We start from the raw sequence: 18,281 nt of genomic DNA, 5'->3' as shown, positions 1-18,281 counted from the left end.
TTTGCAAAATTTCTTTTTTACCACGTGATCTTAGCTTTGCTAAATGGCATAAAATTTTCTCCATGATCCAAAATCTGCGGTTATAAATTAACATTTTCCACTGGAACGCAAAATCATATTTCTCATGACCCAAGTTACAACACACAACCAATTTTCTAATAACTCAAATCTGTTATAAACGGAAGTTTATTAGGTAGATTCTCACTTTAATTGGACCCATTACTTAGGCACCAAGTATGTAAACTCTATAAATAGAGTCCCAAACCATTGTAAACATACATATGAACAAGAATTTCTTTCTCTCTTCCCCTCTACTTTGTCTCTTGTTCTCTATCTTCTCCTTTTACAAGAAAATCTGGTTAATAACCCAAGCATCGTGACCTATCCTAATCGTCCTTTCCTTACCCAATTTCACAATCCTTATTGGCATAATTTGGTATTTGCAGTGATATTTGCATCATTTAATAATCGAATGTTACCAAAAATAAAATAAAATAACAGAGTCACTATTTTATTAACTAATTTTGAAGCAACCTTGACATAATACTTGAATGGCTCAGTTTTTTTTTTTTTGCAAGTAAAAGATTCATTCGAAAGAGCTAACCTAGGGGGTTAGCAACCCTTGCATCAAATGAGTAGAGATATCGAATGCCATTCTAGTTGGTATTTGCATGGTATTTGATTTATCTACTTCCAAAGCTTCAATAATATAAAAAGGCTCAGTCAATTGTTTAGTAATTGTATGGTGCAAGTGGCAAGACTCAAGAGTCGAGACTTTTATGGGGCAGGTTAAATGCTTGCTGGAGTGCTAGGCTGATCCAAGACAACTCAGATTAAATATTCGCGGTTTTTTTTGTTGTTATTCCCAAGTTGGTCATATTTTTTTCTGTAGTGTGTGCTGAATCAGTTAAGTGAACAGAGTGGATACCCAATCACTATTAAGCATTATAGATGGTGAAGCTTTTGATGAACGCACTAGAAACTTCAAACAGGCCAAGAGTGAAGCTGAATCAAGCAAAAAACTTGTGGACACTTACTTCGATTTGGCGCAGCATTTCGTCCGCTCAATAGGTCCGTAGATCATCATCCTCTTTTTGTTGATCATGTAGTCAGTCTCATTAAGCTCATAAATCTCATTCTCTGATGAATTTTACTCTATTCCTGGAATTTGCAAATGAATACTTCAAACAGACATTTCTTAGTTTCTGAAATCATCTCTAGTTGTTAAATTCTCTTACAAATGCAGCATAATTTCTTAAGCATATTTATCAGGTACTCTTAAATTCATAGTTAATTTTTTGACCTTCTTCAGGTTTTGTGAAGCGATATTTGGATTCAATTTCATGGACCTTTCCAATGGGAACGCTAGTCCAAAAAGGACATATGAAGTTGTTGTTGCTGCAACTCGAACATTGGGCATTAGTAAAGATGGGAATTTACCATGGAATTTACCTACTGATGCAAAATTCTACGATGATGTGACCACCGCAACTGCGGATTCTTCAAAAATGAATGCAGTTATAATGGGTAGGAAGTCATGGGAAACAGTTCCTGTTAAAGATCGACCACAATTTGGTCGTTTGAATGTTGTGTTAACTCGTTCTGAGAGTTTTGACACTGGAATCAGTAGTACTGAGAATGTTATAATCTGCGGTAGCTTGGTTTCGGCTTTGGAATTGTTAGCGACATCTCCTTATTGCTTGTCAATTGAAAAGGTGTTTGTTATAGGAGGTGGCGAGATTTTAAAGTGAGTACTTCTTCTGTTTTGCTTATCGTCTCAATGCAAGATTCTCTTTTGATTCTGTATACCAATAATGGTGATGTTTTCGAGTGCAGGGATGAACTGAATGCACCCAGTTGTGATGCTGTCCACATAACTGAAATTGATGCTGACATTGACTGCGACGTCTTCATTCCTCCGGTTGATTTGTCACAATTTCAACCTTGGTATTCATCTTCTCCAATTGTAGAAAATAACATGAGGTATACTTTTGTGACATACGTCCGTGTCAAGACATCTGCAGTGGAGTCTAATGCTGTAAACAATAAGGTGGATGTTGAAAGTAAACTTGATTCTGAAAACTTGTCATTTCTACCCAAAATGATTTTTGAAAGACACGAGGAGCTCTTGTACCTCCGTTTGGTTAAAGATATCATTTCACATCATGGTACCCCAAAAGAAGACAGGACTGGGACTGGAACACTGTCGAAGTTTGGTTGCCAGGTATATTACCAGAATCAGTCGTCTAGTACAACAGAGATAAAGCTGTATAACATTTCAACATTTCATATGATATTATGTGCAGATACAATATGTATGCATTCTAATTTAGCTTTTGTTGTTCTCCTGTCCTTTTACACTAGATGCGATTTAATCTGCGGAAAACTTTCCCACTTCTGACGACTAAGGTATTACTTTCCCCTTTGTGCACCTGACTTCAATTGGTGCTAGTCGGAATTTCTGGGAATATATGACACCTTTTGTTTGGACAGAGAATATTTTGGCGAGGCGTTGTTGAAGAACTTTTGTGGTTCATCAGCGGTTCAACAAATGCAAAGGTATTACCATATATCCCTGTGAAATTATTCAGTTGTTTGTAAATGACTGTATGGATCATGAAGCATGTGAAATGTTGTAATATGCACTGCGGTGACCATATTTGTAGTTGCAGGAAATCCTACAACCACATCCATACAAGAATCTAAACAATACTCTAAGAAATTATGGTGAAAATCCTTCATTTATTCATTAAGATCTCAAGTTGGATACTAGATAATACAAAGACCTAACTTGCTATCCAAATAAACTTTCTCTCTTCTAATTTCTTGTCTAACACACTCTAAAGATCTCTCCTTTACATGGTTACTCTCTTCTTTATATAGATGTTTACATAGTGGATGACAGCTACCAGATCCCCTATTTTCGGAATCACTGTGCGTCACAATCATTCATGTACATTTGCTCAACTTCGCATACTTTAACACTTCATACAGATCTTCACATTTTTCCCGTGACTGGGCTGACATCATTAAGTACGTCATCTCGATTTAGTCATGAACAATGGTCATCGCTTATATTAGATGACCTTTACTTCGCATAAATAATGAATGCGCGATATTTCACTCCTACATTTTGCCTCTTCTCATGTCGTTCTCTTTATAAAGTGAGCGATATGAGAAATCTCCATCCTATAATATCGCACATGCTCATCTTCTCATATTTTGTCTTGCCGACACACATCCGGAATTTAAGCTTTCCTAATTTACGCGTGTCTTCTTGACCACTTGTTATCTGACACGTTCTTATAACCGCTTCTTTCTATCCGTTCATTCTTCGGGTTAAATGAGATAAATCTCGGAAAACGAGAGTAAATTTTTCCTATATATCTTCCTTCGTCTTCTTCTTTCTTCTTTTTACTTCTTCTTTCTTTTCATATGTTACTCCAATTTTCTCTTTTCGTATCACTATCTTTCTTATAGCCTATTACCTCTTCCCTATCTCCTTTATCATTCTCCGCGTTTCACCCTCTTTTCTTTGTAGCTTAATCTTAATTTCACTGATTTGATCTTGATCAATTTTTTTTTACTTATATACCTGTCATTCCCATTCTTATAATGGCTCCAGCTGGTAAAAAGATGGAAACAGAATTCATCAGATTAAAAGGAGAACTCAGCGCAATAGGCTATTCACATTCTCTTCCTCCGGAATCTAATTATTCATCCAAACTCAACCTTGAATTAATTAATTTCGAACAATGGACTGATCAGAAAATCATCATTTCATTAGGACAACTTCTGAATAATCTTCCTATCCCATTGTATTATCCAGAAATCCCCTTATTCTACGAAATTCTGGCCGATGATCGATTCGCACGGGGAATATTTCAACTGAGCGGTGATTCTATTAGAATAGCTTTGGAATATGCTCGTCGCGCAGCAGGATTAGGGACTTCTTATTCCTATGAGGTGCGAAATGAATTGTTCCGTATTTTCTCAACCATGCAATAGAATTCTCCCTTGTTCTGGATCATTTTCTTCATCATTATCTGATTCATAGTGTGTGCGATGATGTTCGCCTGTATTTTGACGTTCTTTTGTTCCTTTGACCTTCTTGTCGGCGATGTTCGTGCGGTTGCTCGTATCGGTCATAATCTATGCGTCTTTCATCGCGTTGATCTTGTAGATTATCATCTACTTGTAAGTTCTCCTCGATATTACCCAAAGGTTGCTCTCGCCTAGCATCTCTTCGAATAGATTGACTTTGTCTTGATGAACTTCTGCTTGTCCTTGACCTTGATCGCGTAGCACTTCTTGATCTATATTCTTGCAATCTGAGATTCTCTTCTCTTAAATCATCATTCTGACGTATCAAGTTCGCACGCTCTTCCTCCTCTCTCCGCCGTTCTGCAATCAATCTTTGTCTAAGTTATGCAATTGTCATATTCTCTTCATTTCCTTCAATCCTTCCTGCATCTCCAGTTCTTTGTACCTCTTCTTCGGTAGAATTTGTACGTGCAGTATGAATACTCACTCTATCGTAATCAATATCATTGTTCTGCTCTTGTGCACGCTGAGTTCCAATTGGAATTACATTTCTTTGATTTTCTCTTTCTCCTACCTCCGGTTGTTCAGGAATTTCACCTCTTCTTCTCTCAGCAACAAGCTTTACGGGCGTGGTTGATTCGGGACTTGTCCTGGACAAGTTTATTTGTTTCAGTAAAGAGTTAAATTTTGTTTTATGCAGATGTTTTGAGTGGAACAGGATTCAACTAATGTTTCATGCATCTGTGTTGACAGAAATTACAGGAAAAGGGGATTCGCATTTGGGATGGGAATGCAACCAGAGATTACCTCGACAGGCAACTACTTGAACTATCTGACAATATGAACTAGCTTAATTGGTCATTCAAATCTAATTGCTTTGTTTTTGTATTCTCAGTTTTGGATTACAAGAGAGGGAAGAGGGTGATTTAGGACCCGTATATGGGTTCCAATGGAGACACTTTGGTGCAAAGTACACTAACATGCATGCTGACTACACTGGGCAAGGTTTTGATCAGTTGTTAGATGTGATTAAGAAGATAAAGACTAAGCCTGATGATAGGAGGATTATTTTGTCGGCTTGGAATCCATCGGATCTCAAATTAATGGCACTTCCACCATGCCACATGTTTGCACAGGTTAGCGCATTACCAGTTATTCATTTTTCTAATTTTTAATATCTATTACCCTTCAAGGATAATTCAAATTGTCTTCGGCTTTCTGGGTAGTTCTATGTAGCTAATGGAGAGCTATCCTGCCAAATGTATCAACGTTCTGCCGACATGGGTCTTGGTGTGCCATTCAATATTGCTTCTTATGCTCTCTTGACATGCATAATTGCTCATGTTTGCGGTAAGCCTTTTATACAGATCCTCTAAACCAGATTGAATTTAAAAGCTTGTGCCTATCTTTCTTTTTTAACGCAAAACTTGTTATTTTGCTTTTGTGCACAGATCTTGTTCCTGGTGATTTCATTCATGTGATTGGGGATGCTCATATTTACAATAATCACATCAAACCTCTACAACTTCAGCTTCAGAAACTTCCTAAACCCTTCCCAGTGAGTAAACTGAATAGACAAGGAGTTTTATTATCAGTCATTTTTTTTCTTTTTGTCATTGTCAATGTTAAGTTAATCTTCAAAATTTCAATGCAGGTATTAAAGATCAATCCACAGAAGAAGGATATAGATTCCATTGTGTTGTCTGATCTCAAGCTTTCGGGTTATGATCCACATGAGAGAACAGAAATGAAAATGGCAATTTAGTATTCTGTATTCTTTGAATGATTCAATATGGCAAATCTAAATTGAAAGAAATTATGACTCAATACTTTATTAAGATGAAATAATAAGCTGAATCTCTTTAGCCTCATAGTTGTGTTGTTTAAAATATCTAAGAAGAACATTATATGTCACATAATGGAGCATGGCGAGACGGGTTCATAAGCGGGATCAACTACTTGAACATACATATTGTATGGCTGAGGCTGAGGTATAGGCGGCGGAGGGTAATAACCTTCATATACCATCATGGATGTATTCTTTTGTTGGAGCTTCTTCCCATCATTATTAGGCTTCTTGTTGTCAGCCTTCTTATCTGCATCAGCTTTTTTGACACCATCGCCACCAGATTTTTTGTCACCACCAGCACCAGTTTTTTTGTCATCCGCAGGCTTTTTTCCATCATTTGGTTTTGGTGGGGGTGGTGGAGCTCCAATGCTCACGATTTCTGCAGCTCTTACACTTTTCCTTGCACGAACTACTATTTTGTAAGGATCTGCATCGCCTGTGACTGTTAATGTACTCTTTGCTGCATCTATTTCAATCTTATCAACACCTAAGAACATAAACACAATTAAGAATACTGTAAGGATGCGTGTTTAAATCAATACGCGGGTAAACTGAAATCACATCATATAATTTACCTTGTAATCCAGTGACAGCCTTGAGTACCTTTTTCCTGCATTTTGGACATGAGAAATCTATCTTCAAAACAGTCCTTTGCACCATTGAGATTGAAGTTGTTGGTCTTCCTGTTGCTCAATTCCAGATGAAACTATTCAGATTGGGAATTATAATGACTTTATATATTAAAGGTTTCATCATTTGGTTGTTCGCCTTCCTCAACAGTCAATAATTGTGATTAGGGAATTATTACTTTCAGTTACTGAAATCTAGACCGTTTTCTGTCTTTTCAGTTGTCTCATTTATTTTTATTTTGGGTGCAACAAATTTTGTGTTTTGATTTCTATTTTTGTTATGGACCGGTCACTAGAAAACAGAATGTAGGCCCAAAATATACAAACAATGTTCCAATTAGCAACTCAACAACCCTGAAGGCTGGAGTCACACTCATGCGAAGTATGGTGCACCAGTTATTCCAAGTAGTTAACCAATAATCCCAACTGCAGAACTAGATAAAAAATAAGAAGAAAAATATCCCAAACCCAAACTGCATAATGCTGCACTACTTGTTTGCCATCCAAAACGGCTGAAAAGACCAATATGCAAATCTTGAAGCTTTAAGACCAAATAATTTTTTCCTTTTTTTTTGGTGAAGTTGGAATTTGGGTTGGCTGTCATAATCAATGTTAAAAGGTCTCTGCAAAGTGGTTGTTCTTGTAAATGAACAAACATGTTGAACCATTGTTGGCAATAAAGCGAATGGTATGCTTTATGTAGGTCAGTTGCAAATGAAAACCAAACTGTTGAACAAAGGTTGACAAGAAAGTGAAGTGTTTGCCTTGTAGGTCAGTTGTGTATGAATAACCAACATGTTGGAACCAAGGATGAACTTGAAACAATCCCTACAAAACTCACTTTTAGCGAATTAAATTTGATGCAACCTTGAACTCTAGACGATATTGACACCTGCGAACGAATTCTTTATTTTGATTTAAGCTGTCGAATAAAGGCTCAAGTTGTCGCGTTGCATATAACGTCTACCTAGCGCGATCATTGTGATCTTTATGTTCATATCATATGCTTTCTGTGGAGACAATTGCAAATTATCATACCCCACTGGTCCAAAGTCTTTATCTTCCTTGGTGTTCATGATTAATCCATCTTATTTTATTCGTATAAATCCTCGTGTGAGCGTTGTCATGAATCGATCGCTGTCCAGATGTGAAGGGTAACCTAGTCCAGTATCGATCGAGTAGTCGTTTGTTGTTAACTTTACAATGGGAACCACAGGAAGAACTAATAAATTTGACAAGCTGTTCAGTGTAATTAGTTCAAGGAAACCACCATAAAGCAACCCCAAATGCTTAGTAATTGTCAAACCACACTATCAGTGACCCAAAACTAGCTAATGCCGCGAAAAATGAGACACATTGCCACAGAAAATTCATGTATATGCACACTTGATGCAGTATAATGCATGTCTCTAAAATATAATGCAGGTCTCTAAAATTTCTTACCACTAAGATTAGCTGGTAAATAAACCAACTGCTAAGATTAGCTGGTAATCACTGTTTCATTAGCTTGGATGTCAGCATTAGAGAAGCTCCATTGTATGAGAATCAGGTACTAGGTTTTGTACTTTTAAGTTTTAACTCCCAGGATTTCACTCTGACATAAAAAATAGATAAGAGTACTTCTGATGTCAGGTGTTACACATACTGACAGATAGTATTTTCAAGCCTTCAGTTATACTCTGACATACCAGATATGTGTTCAGATCAGATAGTACTAATGAGAGGTAGAATTTTTTGGGAATCATTACAGCACTTGTACTTCAGATTCAGTAACTCATAATGTTTTCACTTTCAGGCTCATTAGTTGAAGGCCCTACAGTGGGCATGGGTTAGTTCTGCTTGTAGTTATTGCCACACTGCACCAATGGAAATTTCAGTTATTGCATTCTCATTTTTACCCACAGAAAATGAACCAAAAAGCCAACCACCACCATGGGGTTTTCAATTATACTCGATAAGATCTAGATTGAAGAAGAATGAAACCAATGAACTTATTAAAATTTGGGAATAAAGATACTCATTACACTGAAAAATCTAGGGAAATCATACTGCGTACATTCGGAAAAGCTTGAGATGAAATGAAGTACTAGATATGATATGCATAAAATGAAACTAGTTACCCAAAGAGCTTGAGATATCAGCTCCATTGAAAATGTGGTCTGGGACTTTTGAAGAAAGCATTGAAACGATCTGACATGGTTTACAAAATGGAGCAAGGATGGTGCCACTCTTCACCAACAACATACCAAACATCGCACCTCTGACATGTCTTTGGAAGATACGGATAAACATCCTTCTTCAAATCATCTTTCTTCTCTTCTGGTTTAAAAGGTCCTATACTAACAAACTCAGCAGTTTTTTTGAATTTTCTGACCTTTTTAATGATATCAACAGGATCAGCTGGTCCGACAACTGTCACCGTACTTTTTGTAGAGTCCAGGGCTATAGAATTTATCCCTTCTACTCCTGCAACTAACTTCATTACTTTCTTCTTGCACTTTGAGCATAAAAGATCTACTGACACTACACTTTTCTGCACCTGCAATGACAAAGTGAATAGTTAGTCAGTCAGTCAGGTTCCATTTATTACTACTAGTACTATGCATCCTAGCTGAAAAATAATGAACCAATAGAGGAATACATGAAAGATGAGATCTGCAATGAAATCTAGTGGTACAGGTTCTGGTGAAGGTGTCAGTTTTGCAGGGAATGGACAGACAAACATAAAGAAGATGAAAATCAAGAGCTAAAGGAAGATGGAATAAAATAAAAGAGTATAAAGAAGAGAACCTTTGACATGGTTGTCTTAGTTCTACAAGGGAAAAACTATAAAAAGGAAAATGTTGGATCAGCAATGCTTGTTGCTATATAAAAAGACTCAATGTGGGGACCAAGGTTTTGAGTTTGGCCTTCTGTGTTAGACATGTCAATTATTTCCAAAAACAAATTGCCATGCTCGAGCGTTTTTTATCTACCAGCATCACAATCAATCATTAGATAATATGAACGGCATTTAATCAATTCAGTTCAATTGGATAAGTTTTTACTTATCAAGTGTTTTTCTGGAAGTATCATCACAACCAACCACATGTAAAATGGATGACTCTGATAGTCTGATGCTAATAGATCAAAAATGCCTCCAACAATGCGTGAGCAAAAAAAAAGTTTTGTCAATGCCTAAGAGGCACAATAATATTGTTACTTACATGAAGGGAAAAAAAGTTCCACTTGCATATGTAGAATTGGTGAGAAAATGAAAATTTGGTTGGAGACTTGTAATGAAGGTGCATTGATGCTTGGACTATACAAGTAAATGCTGGTATGTCAGAAGGTGTTCTTAAATTGGGCCACCAATGAGCTCTTATAACATTTACTCTCTCCATCTCCCATCTAAAATATGGATCCAACACCACCACACAATATGAAGAAACAAGAGAAGTAATGGCATGTAAGAATCAAGAGAAAACCAAGATTGAACATCACAAAAAAGAGATCAGTAGAAAATTTTGGTCATCTAGAATTCACCAAATTTTTATTACTTGTTTTCATCTCCATTTTTTTCAACTTTGTATGTTAGAGTTGATTATTAAAGCATCCAGCTAACATTATAAATGAGAGAGCATGACAATTCAAAATCATTGAAGTTGCAATCCATCTCTCTAGTCTAGATCTTGAAAAAGAGAGAGAAGAGAAGTTAGGTGGTTCAAATATCATTTTCAGCAGTGAAGGAATTCTTATCTTCCTCCTTTCCTCTCAGGAAACTGTGCATTCTACTCCGTAATTCCTCCCTGATGGTAAATTCAATGGCCACATGAAAATGACAGTGTAACAAATTCATATTTTGGTGATGCCGCAGTGCACATGGTACATACGTACTAGAAATTAAAAGCTTGGGACAGCAAATGAAAAACCTTGACGTCATGGTCCTCGACCGTCAGTCCCTAAGTCCCCAATTGACAATACTGATCTATTACTTCTAGTCTTATCGCTCTTAAATTGAGAAGCTTCAGATGTAAGAATGATATCTAGATTTTATAAGTAAAGGCAATGATCTAGCTACCTTAGCACTTGCTTTATTCAGTTTTAAATCCTCATGGGATTTCACTCAAAAAGAAAAACGTCCTAGTAAAGAGGTTTTTATGAACCGAACCAGCTAACATAACCATTTGCATAATCCTTCAAAATAGCTGTCAAGTACACTATTGTTACAGTGCTAGCAACCTACCAAAAGCTATGAAATAAAAGCTTCACGCATCTTCATTAGATTTAATGTAACTGGGTAGCTCCAAAATACTTCATTCCTGGGAATCAGGAAACCCATGTACCGCCGTCTCCAATCTGCTGTAGCATCTCACTATCTTCTGATCCAACTCATAGTAATATTCCATCTTCTTCAAAGGTTTCATGTCTAGGTCAATGAAATAAGCCTGCAACAAAAGAAACAAGCTAGTTTTTGCTTCAAAAAAATAAAATAAAAATATTAACTATTTTAAAACGTAAAATAGACAAGACTTGCTAAAGAAAATAATGAGGCACAATCGCTTTGCTAAGCAGGAAAGAAAGTTTACATCAATATTGCAGTAAACCATCAACTGCCAATTTAAAGTCTTAATAGAGACTTCAGGAAGTAATATTACCTTATATTCGAATAATTGGTTTGTTGAATGTAAGAGTATGGTGTTATATGAGGACACTTGGTCTACTTCTTCCCTCGGTCTGAAGCTGATCATCATACTTAAATCTTTTGCAGTTGCAGCTATCAGAAAGCCCTTCACAATCTCTATGCTTTCTTCTGATGAAAGAGAATGCAACGACGAATAACGTTGTGAGAGTTCATTATCACCTAGATCTTGACACACCCTGCAAGGCTGTGAAATAACATTGTAATATGCATGGATTGCTCCTTCTATGTCGAGGAAATCACGTTTCTGAGCTTCCAAAAGATGATTTAGCACCCCTGACTGGAAAATTGCCTCAGACACGAGATCTAAAAATTCTGTTTTCCTCTGGCCACGCTCTGCTTGGATTACATCTCCAATCTTATCTTCAAATGCCTCATTGCTTTTAACAGTAGTATCATCTGTCCCACCACCCAAGCCCCCGAAAATGAGATTGCCATTTAAGAATACACGAAAATTGTTTTGCGGGGTGGTAAAGAGTGACTTCAACGCCGTGCTTATTCTTTCAATAGACCCAGAAAACAGATCAAGAGGATCATATTCACTTACTCCTGACGTCTGACAAACCAGTTTGGAACATGTATTTTAGTACATAATCAAATTTCAAAAATAACAATCAATAATATTCTTAACAACTTGGCATAATCATTTTTGTGATACTCCCGTTTAATTAATTATCATAATTTATGATTTGACAATGACAAGGATTTATTCAATGTTAGTTACTGTATTGTTGAATGTTTGAGAGAGTGGAACCAGTCCTACAGATTTCTTTTTGTTATTGTTTTTGTTTCTGTCGTTCTGTTTTCATCGGAGGCCTTCCGGTAATTTGAACTCAAAAGAAAGAGTAGGGTTTGAACTTGTTACCTCTCCTCTATGAAGCTTCAAAGCTTGGTGCATTTGAAAACGAGATATGGTCCTTTTGAGAGCATTTCCTTCAGCTAAGAATCTTGAACATGGAAGACAACCCCATTTTGGCTGCTCCCTAAAATACAAATATGGAATCAAAAACAAAGAGTGGAATGCATTTGCAGAAGAACCTAAGAAGGTAAGTGAAGAACCTTTATTTCTACCGATATGGAAGGGACCTCTTTACGTATACCTGATAAAAACAAAGAATCCCGTATCTTGTAAGAATGACTAAGACAACTGCACACCATTTCAGTTAACTTTATTCAGGTAGATATGCTGATCCTTGGATAAGTTAAAGGGTAGATAACATTGCAGCCTACGTTCAACAAATATAGAAGCTGGCAACTAAGTATCTAAATAGATTTGTCAAGGGAAACATGTCACTACTGGGTCTCAAAATATTTTTAACATCTCCAAAGCAGTCAACAAGTAACGATCATAAAAATACACATTAAATATCTATTAATCGCAAAGTAAGGCTAGTATATACCATCTGGAAAAACGATATGATCCGAGATAAGAAGTGCAGAATCACAAAGGATATTAACCTTGGCAGCGTCAACTCTCCAACAAGGACGTTCACAGAGATGGTCCTTTTCTATGGCTTCCAAGAATCCACGAGACACAGAGACACGTACCTGTGTGATGTGGCAAGAATAAATTCAAACATGCTTCTGGTAATTCTAAGGAATAACATGAAATCTCAATTTTATATCTTCGTGAGAGATGCATCACCCTAAAAAAGATGCACAAGGAGACATCATACCAAAACTGAGTTTATACATTTTAGAATACAATATCAAGCAGGATACAGAAGTTTGGTAATAGGTTAACATGCCATTATGGCTCATGAATAACACAACTATGGACCTTTTGAGTAGATGAAAGTTTACCTACAAACATGAATCAATATAAACCCGACTATAACATAAAGTTCCATGTATAATGAAGTTGAAAACTAGTTCCAAATTAACACCATATAGAATAGAAAACTATATAACCGTAAATCTGTAGTTTTATCAGTGCAACACTTCAGTTATATATCAAAGCTGGGACAAGTACCACCAGAAAATACATACCCCAGCATCCACATGCTCGGATCCTAACAAGGGGATCATCACATTCTGCACATATAAGCGCTCTGCATCATCCCTCGATCTGCATGTGTCAAGGTCAAATGAATCTTTCCATAGAATCTTCTCATGCACAGAGAAGTCTGAGGTACCAACTGTATACTTCTCTTTGAACTTTGGAACCTTTTGTATTCGTAACACTTTCCCAACCTGAAGCAAACCAAACCAGTTACCATCTGTGTTACTCTGTTGCCAAACCAACTAGTTTTTTTAACAAAAATAAAATAAAACAGATAAAGTCAGTGATGTGAAGCATGATTTTAAAATCCAAAACAGTATTGATGAACAATTTGAGCTGGTTCACCAAAAGCAACAAATAGTGTCAATGCCATTTGGTAGGTCCCAACTAGGAAATGCGACTCCAAGTCCAAAATCATGCACTAACTTAACCACCTGCAAACAATGGTTTGAAGCAAATTCTAAGCAACTTTATGTCAACTGCTTCATCATTAAAAGACTTCATTTTTTGTGAGACACGTTACGTGTTTTAGTTGCTTACTCAAATGATCAAAAAAGTGCTTGCCTAATTGAGTTCTCACGAAAAATGGCGTAATACAAGTCCTACCATGTGTTGACCAAAAAAATGACTCGGTCCCTTTCGCACCTATACAATATTCATCTCCGTAATTCGCCATACACATGGGTTCTGTCTCTAAGTACTATTATACTCCAACGAGCACCACGGATCACTTTAATAATACACAAATTCCAAATACAACAATATCATTCAACAGCCAAATAATGCACAAATTCCAAATACAACAATATCATTCAACAGCCAAATAATGCCGACTAGTAACAACTATGACACCGACCACCTTGGTACTCTAAGGAGACAACCCCCAGTTGAATTATAAAAAAAATAATTAAAGAAAGACAACCCTCATGTTCTCCAATGTTATTATTTACTGCATCAACTAATATATAAAAACCAACTTTGAAATTGCTCTTTTTAGAATTGCATACTTAGTTACTGATTTAAAAGTAAAGAGAATTTAGTACAATAAAGTAGAATATGAAAAGAAAAAGTGAGTAAGAACACACCCAAATTGAAAGAAAAAAAAAATATGAGAAAACAAGATTTGACTTACAAAAGTAGGAGATGATCCAATGTAACCAAGAACAATATTAACAGCACCTTCTCCTCTATAAACCCAATCTTTTGCATCTTCCTCTTCTAACAAAATTCCTTCCATTCCCATTTTTTATCCTCAAACCCTGAAAATAAAATTCACAAATCAACCCATTAAACCCATTATCAATCAAAAAGAATTCCCAAATCAAAGAGGAAAATTTGCTTTAATTTTGAAGACAGAAACCCTAAGTAAAACTCAGATTGAGAGTGAATAAAACTTCAAATTGCAGAAACAAATAAAAACCCAAATTGCAATTTCATTACAGGGGGAGAAAAAACCTGATTTTGCTTCGTATTCTCTGGGAATGGAACTACTTTTTGTTTTGAAGTGCAGAAAAGAAGAGATTCAGAAGATGAAAGGATGCTGCTCAGTGTAACCGTAACCATTCAATAACTCTTAAAGACTTAACTTTTCTTCAAGAATCTAATTTGTAATTTTGTATCTTTCTCTGCCTTTTCTCTAGGCTTTCAGTTGCCTTTGTGTGTCTTTTAGGCGAGGCGACATCTGGATATGGAAAGTTCTGCGATGGGATCAGGGGTTGTTTTTTTTTTGTAGGACTGGCATAAAGAAAACAAATGACCTTTGTCTAATAAAAATACCGCCCACCCTCCCACTAATTCCACCCCCTACCTTTTCTGTCATTTGGATTGTGCGTAAAAAGTCCACCACCCTCTCCTCCAGTTTCCACCTCAAATAAGGTCCCCTGCCCTATCATGTCACAGCATTATAACTTGAGCACTCACTACTCCCCATTAATAATGTGTGTATGACAAAAGCTGATTTTCAGTGGTACATATGATGTACACGATGACTATACAGAGGAAGATATTCGAAAAGTCAAAAAAATCTTTTGGTAAACAAGATCTTAGTCGCAACAAAGAAATCAAGCCTTTGGACCGCTTGAGAAAAAATGGAAAAAAGGCTCTGTTCCTTTTTTTTTCTTTTCTTCTTTTGGTTATGTAGCTCCCTTGCACAATGATACTCATGGATTCCGCAACCCCCAACCCGCAGCACATCCAGCTATTTTTCTCGAATCAGGAAAATTTGGTGTATGCCACATACACATGTGCATGAATTATTGAGCATCTCCAATGAAATACGGGTCTCTAGAGTTTTCTTTCTTTTTTTGGTGAAAAGCACATCTATCGATTAAATTTAAACCAAGCATTGCTGTTTACAAATGCTTCGAAAGATTTAAATATGGTTTAAATTTTAATAGATTTCCTAACCTCTTTAGCTAGTAAAACAATTATTTTAACACAGTTTTTACTCAAAAGAAAAAGAAAAGTAATTCGAGAAATAATGAGATATGGTTTGACACTCTCTCGTAATATTTTAGACACTTATAAGGAAAATGTCTGATGTTTCCTAAATCTCTAGTGCCTATTTAATTGCATCTCTAAAGGCAAGACATTCATCTTCTTCTGCTAGTGGTTAAGCCATATGAGGATTTTACTTGTAGTTGGTTTCCATTGATGTCTAGGAGGATTGCAGTTGCTCCTAATCTCCTTGAAAAATAATTAAAAAAAGAATTTATTAAAATGATTTTTATTTTTATTTTTTCCAACCATACTATGGAAGATCATCATGTACGACATTAGTTATTCTTTGATTTGTCATTCTAGTTCCCCTACCAATATACGCATGTCAGAATGAAATTTCTCTAACCAGATTTATAGGGTCTGGTTTTTTAAAATGACGAGGGTACCAAGTACACCATAATCTTTCGACATCCACCCATTTAAGACACATCGTGTGTAATCTAATTCAGATAAGCACTGTCAAGGAGATTTCTTTTCAACAAGGTAACATTGGATATATATATATAATAAGTATATATAATAATAATAATAATAATAATAATAATAATTTTAAGATAGGCATTTTACCACTTTCGGGGAGCTTAGTCCTGATTTAACATCCTTTTTAAAGAGATTGAGAAATTGTATGGCTAGACATGATGCTAATTTTAAGATAGGCAATTCTCTTTTTCACAGACTAGGAATAGTTATTCAAAAAGGTGTTGGTGCCCATCTTGTTGCTAGGTTACCCGCCTTCCCCTGTAATACTGATTTTGATTCATAATAAAAGCCTTCGTGGCCCCTTTTATAATAATAATAATAATAATAAAGGATTCGGACTAACGAGAGCTGCTTCACAGCATGGGAAAGCAATCTGTTGGAGTTGGAATCCTGGTTATGCACCAAATGCATGACTACTCATACATGGAAAATGGCCTGCAAAAACAAGTTGCATTCTGCAGATGTCGTTCCAGGGCCGTTCAATGGAATTGGTGCAGATTTCCTGATTCATGGTGTTACGAAACCACGAAATGCTTCGCCTGGTGCAGTGGATAACGCTGGTGCAGGTGTTTCAGTGAGTGAAGAGCTTGCAGGTGATGAAGAGTTTGCAGGCCTTAATGCGGAGATACTAAATCTGATGCTGCAACGACAAATACCTACGACTGTTAGTATTCCTTCACACTGCAGGTTACATTTTTCGCGTGCTCTCAAGTCTGCTTTAGATTTTGTTCTAGATAATCCCATGAACATTGCGGCCTGGATACGATTGTTACTGCTGCCAATTTGTACACTAAACCTGTATGAACCTCAGAGTTCCAGTGAGGAACGCTCCAGTACGAGAAAGAAGTTGCAGACTGCTGCTATAAACAAAGCTTTGTTGGTTTGGAGGGAACCTGTCGGCTGCATCAGTTTGGTACAACAATTGCTTGGCCTGACCAAAAGAGCTTTTACACAGCGTGCTCCTAGCAAAAAGAAGACGAAGCGACATCTAGAAGCCTATCGAAAAAAGCTGAGTTATGGCCACTACACAGCATCAATTCGCATTCTTTCTTCCAGTGGCGCTGCTCAACCTACCGCAGACACCTTGTTCGAACTCCAGCAGAAACATCCATATGCTCCACCCCCTACTATATCCACTGAAACTGTTTCAACACCGTCCCTGACTGTTGATTCCAAGGATGTACTTGCAGCCCTAAAGAGCTTCCCCAAGGGGACATCTTGTGGCAGAGACGGTCTCCGTGCTCAGCACTTGTTGGACGCCATGAGTGGAGCTGGTGCTGCGATTTCTGATGAGTTGCTGCTGTCGATTACTGGCGTCGTGAACCTGTGGCTTGCAGGTAAATGTCCTCCTTCCCTTGGTATATTTGTGGCCAGTGCTCCCTTAACCCCACTACTTAAACCTGGTGGTGGTTTGAGACCAATTTCGGTAGGCACCATTTGGCATAGGCTGTGTTCTAAGTTAGCAGCTACTTCAGTTTGCAAAAACTTGAACAACTATCTTGGCAATCACCAATATGGAGTTGGCATCCCTTGCGGAGGAGAGAGTTTTATACACGCGGCGAATAGATTGCTTGAAATGCATGGATCTGATAACACCAAATCTATGTTATTAATAGTTTGCACCCTCTTATCGAGAAGATTGCATCCACTTGTATGTTGGATTTCCATGCCTGGTATTTAGACGATGGCACCATCGCAGGTGACACTATGGAAGTGTCTAAGGCATTGAAGATTATCCAAGAGGACGGACCAGTCTACGGGTTACATCTGAACATTTCGAAGACTGAATTATTTTGGCCCTCTTATGACCCGAGAAGGGATTCCGATACTGCCTTTCCTGCGAATATTGGTAAGCCAAAAGATGGTGTTAAATTGCTTGGTGGACCAGTCAGCCTAGATATGAACTTCTGTAGTAATGTGGTGTTGAACAGGGTTGACAAAACCTCTCAGCTCATTGACAAGATTCAAGAGCTGCAGGATCCTCAGTGTGAACTTTTGCACAACTTTACTGGAGTTTCGAGGTTATATTTTGCCCTACGCACTACTTGCCCCCAGGCGATTCAGAATTTTTCCACGCGCTTTGATGATTATCTTATG

At 37.1% G+C, this 18,281-nt stretch overlaps 4 protein-coding genes across 4 annotated transcripts; 1 reads left to right on the top strand and 3 right to left on the bottom strand.

Moving 5' to 3' along the window:
* Nucleotides 1-931: 931 nt before the first annotated feature.
* Nucleotides 932-5,915, top strand: LOC113285996 (bifunctional dihydrofolate reductase-thymidylate synthase 1-like). Its single transcript, XM_026534725.1, has 10 exons — nt 932-1,071; nt 1,313-1,747; nt 1,837-2,224; nt 2,365-2,409; nt 2,494-2,559; nt 4,798-4,859; nt 4,940-5,180; nt 5,271-5,394; nt 5,496-5,602; nt 5,699-5,915. The coding sequence occupies exons 2-10, from the start codon at nt 1,344-1,346 to the stop codon at nt 5,807-5,809; spliced, it is 1,548 nt and encodes a 515-aa protein (XP_026390510.1). The 5' UTR covers nt 932-1,071; nt 1,313-1,343; the 3' UTR covers nt 5,810-5,915.
* LOC113285997 (heavy metal-associated isoprenylated plant protein 43-like) lies at nt 5,848-6,571 on the bottom strand. The gene is made up of 2 exons (XM_026534726.1): nt 6,469-6,571; nt 5,848-6,380 (listed from the first exon to the last, which is right to left on the bottom strand). Exons 1-2 carry the CDS (start codon nt 6,551-6,553, stop codon nt 5,956-5,958), a joined length of 510 nt encoding a protein of 169 aa, XP_026390511.1. The 5' UTR covers nt 6,554-6,571; the 3' UTR covers nt 5,848-5,955.
* Nucleotides 6,572-8,555: 1,984 nt separating this feature from the next.
* On the bottom strand, nt 8,556-9,344 carry LOC113288682 (heavy metal-associated isoprenylated plant protein 2-like). The gene is made up of 2 exons (XM_026537800.1): nt 9,313-9,344; nt 8,556-9,061 (listed from the first exon to the last, which is right to left on the bottom strand). The coding sequence occupies exons 1-2, from the start codon at nt 9,319-9,321 to the stop codon at nt 8,723-8,725; spliced, it is 348 nt and encodes a 115-aa protein (XP_026393585.1). The 5' UTR covers nt 9,322-9,344; the 3' UTR covers nt 8,556-8,722.
* A 1,189-nt stretch (nt 9,345-10,533) lies between these two features.
* Nucleotides 10,534-14,915, bottom strand: LOC113288681 (inositol-pentakisphosphate 2-kinase-like). The gene is made up of 8 exons (XM_026537798.1): nt 14,661-14,915; nt 14,338-14,464; nt 13,193-13,396; nt 12,604-12,751; nt 12,263-12,303; nt 12,069-12,179; nt 11,160-11,759; nt 10,534-10,949 (listed from the first exon to the last, which is right to left on the bottom strand). The coding sequence occupies exons 2-8, from the start codon at nt 14,446-14,448 to the stop codon at nt 10,818-10,820; spliced, it is 1,347 nt and encodes a 448-aa protein (XP_026393583.1). The 5' UTR covers nt 14,449-14,464; nt 14,661-14,915; the 3' UTR covers nt 10,534-10,817.
* Nucleotides 14,916-18,281: the final 3,366 nt, after the last annotated feature.

The sequence above is a fragment of the Papaver somniferum genome, chromosome 6 (assembly GCF_003573695.1).
Source record: "Papaver somniferum cultivar HN1 chromosome 6, ASM357369v1, whole genome shotgun sequence".
In the NCBI taxonomy this organism is placed as follows: Eukaryota; Viridiplantae; Streptophyta; class Magnoliopsida; order Ranunculales; family Papaveraceae; genus Papaver; species Papaver somniferum.
Note: the sequence above shows the minus strand (reverse complement) of the source record. Positions and strands in the feature narration are given on the sequence as shown.

Bases quoted from the DNA above. Each gene is read 5' to 3' on its own strand.
- LOC113288681 (XM_026537798.1), bottom strand. From the start codon at position 14,448: ATGGGAATGGAAGGAATTTTGTTAGAAGAGGAAGATGCAAAAGATTGG. The intron at 12,304-12,603 runs GTATATACTAGC...TGTTTTTATCAG, and splicing joins TCATATCGTTTTTCCAGATG to GTATACGTAAAGAGGTCCCT. The intron at 11,760-12,068 runs GTAACAAGTTCA...CTGGTTTGTCAG, and splicing joins TGAAGCTTCATAGAGGAGAG to ACGTCAGGAGTAAGTGAATA.
- LOC113285997 (XM_026534726.1), bottom strand. From the start codon at position 6,553: ATGGTGCAAAGGACTGTTTTGAAGATAGATTTCTCATGTCCAAAATGC. The intron at 6,381-6,468 runs GTAAATTATATG...TTATGTTCTTAG, and splicing joins GGCTGTCACTGGATTACAAG to GTGTTGATAAGATTGAAATA.
- LOC113285996 (XM_026534725.1), top strand. From the start codon at position 1,344: ATGGACCTTTCCAATGGGAACGCTAGTCCAAAAAGGACATATGAAGTT. The intron at 5,395-5,495 runs GTAAGCCTTTTA...TTTTGTGCACAG, and splicing joins CATAATTGCTCATGTTTGCG to ATCTTGTTCCTGGTGATTTC. The intron at 5,603-5,698 runs GTGAGTAAACTG...ATTTCAATGCAG, and splicing joins AACTTCCTAAACCCTTCCCA to GTATTAAAGATCAATCCACA.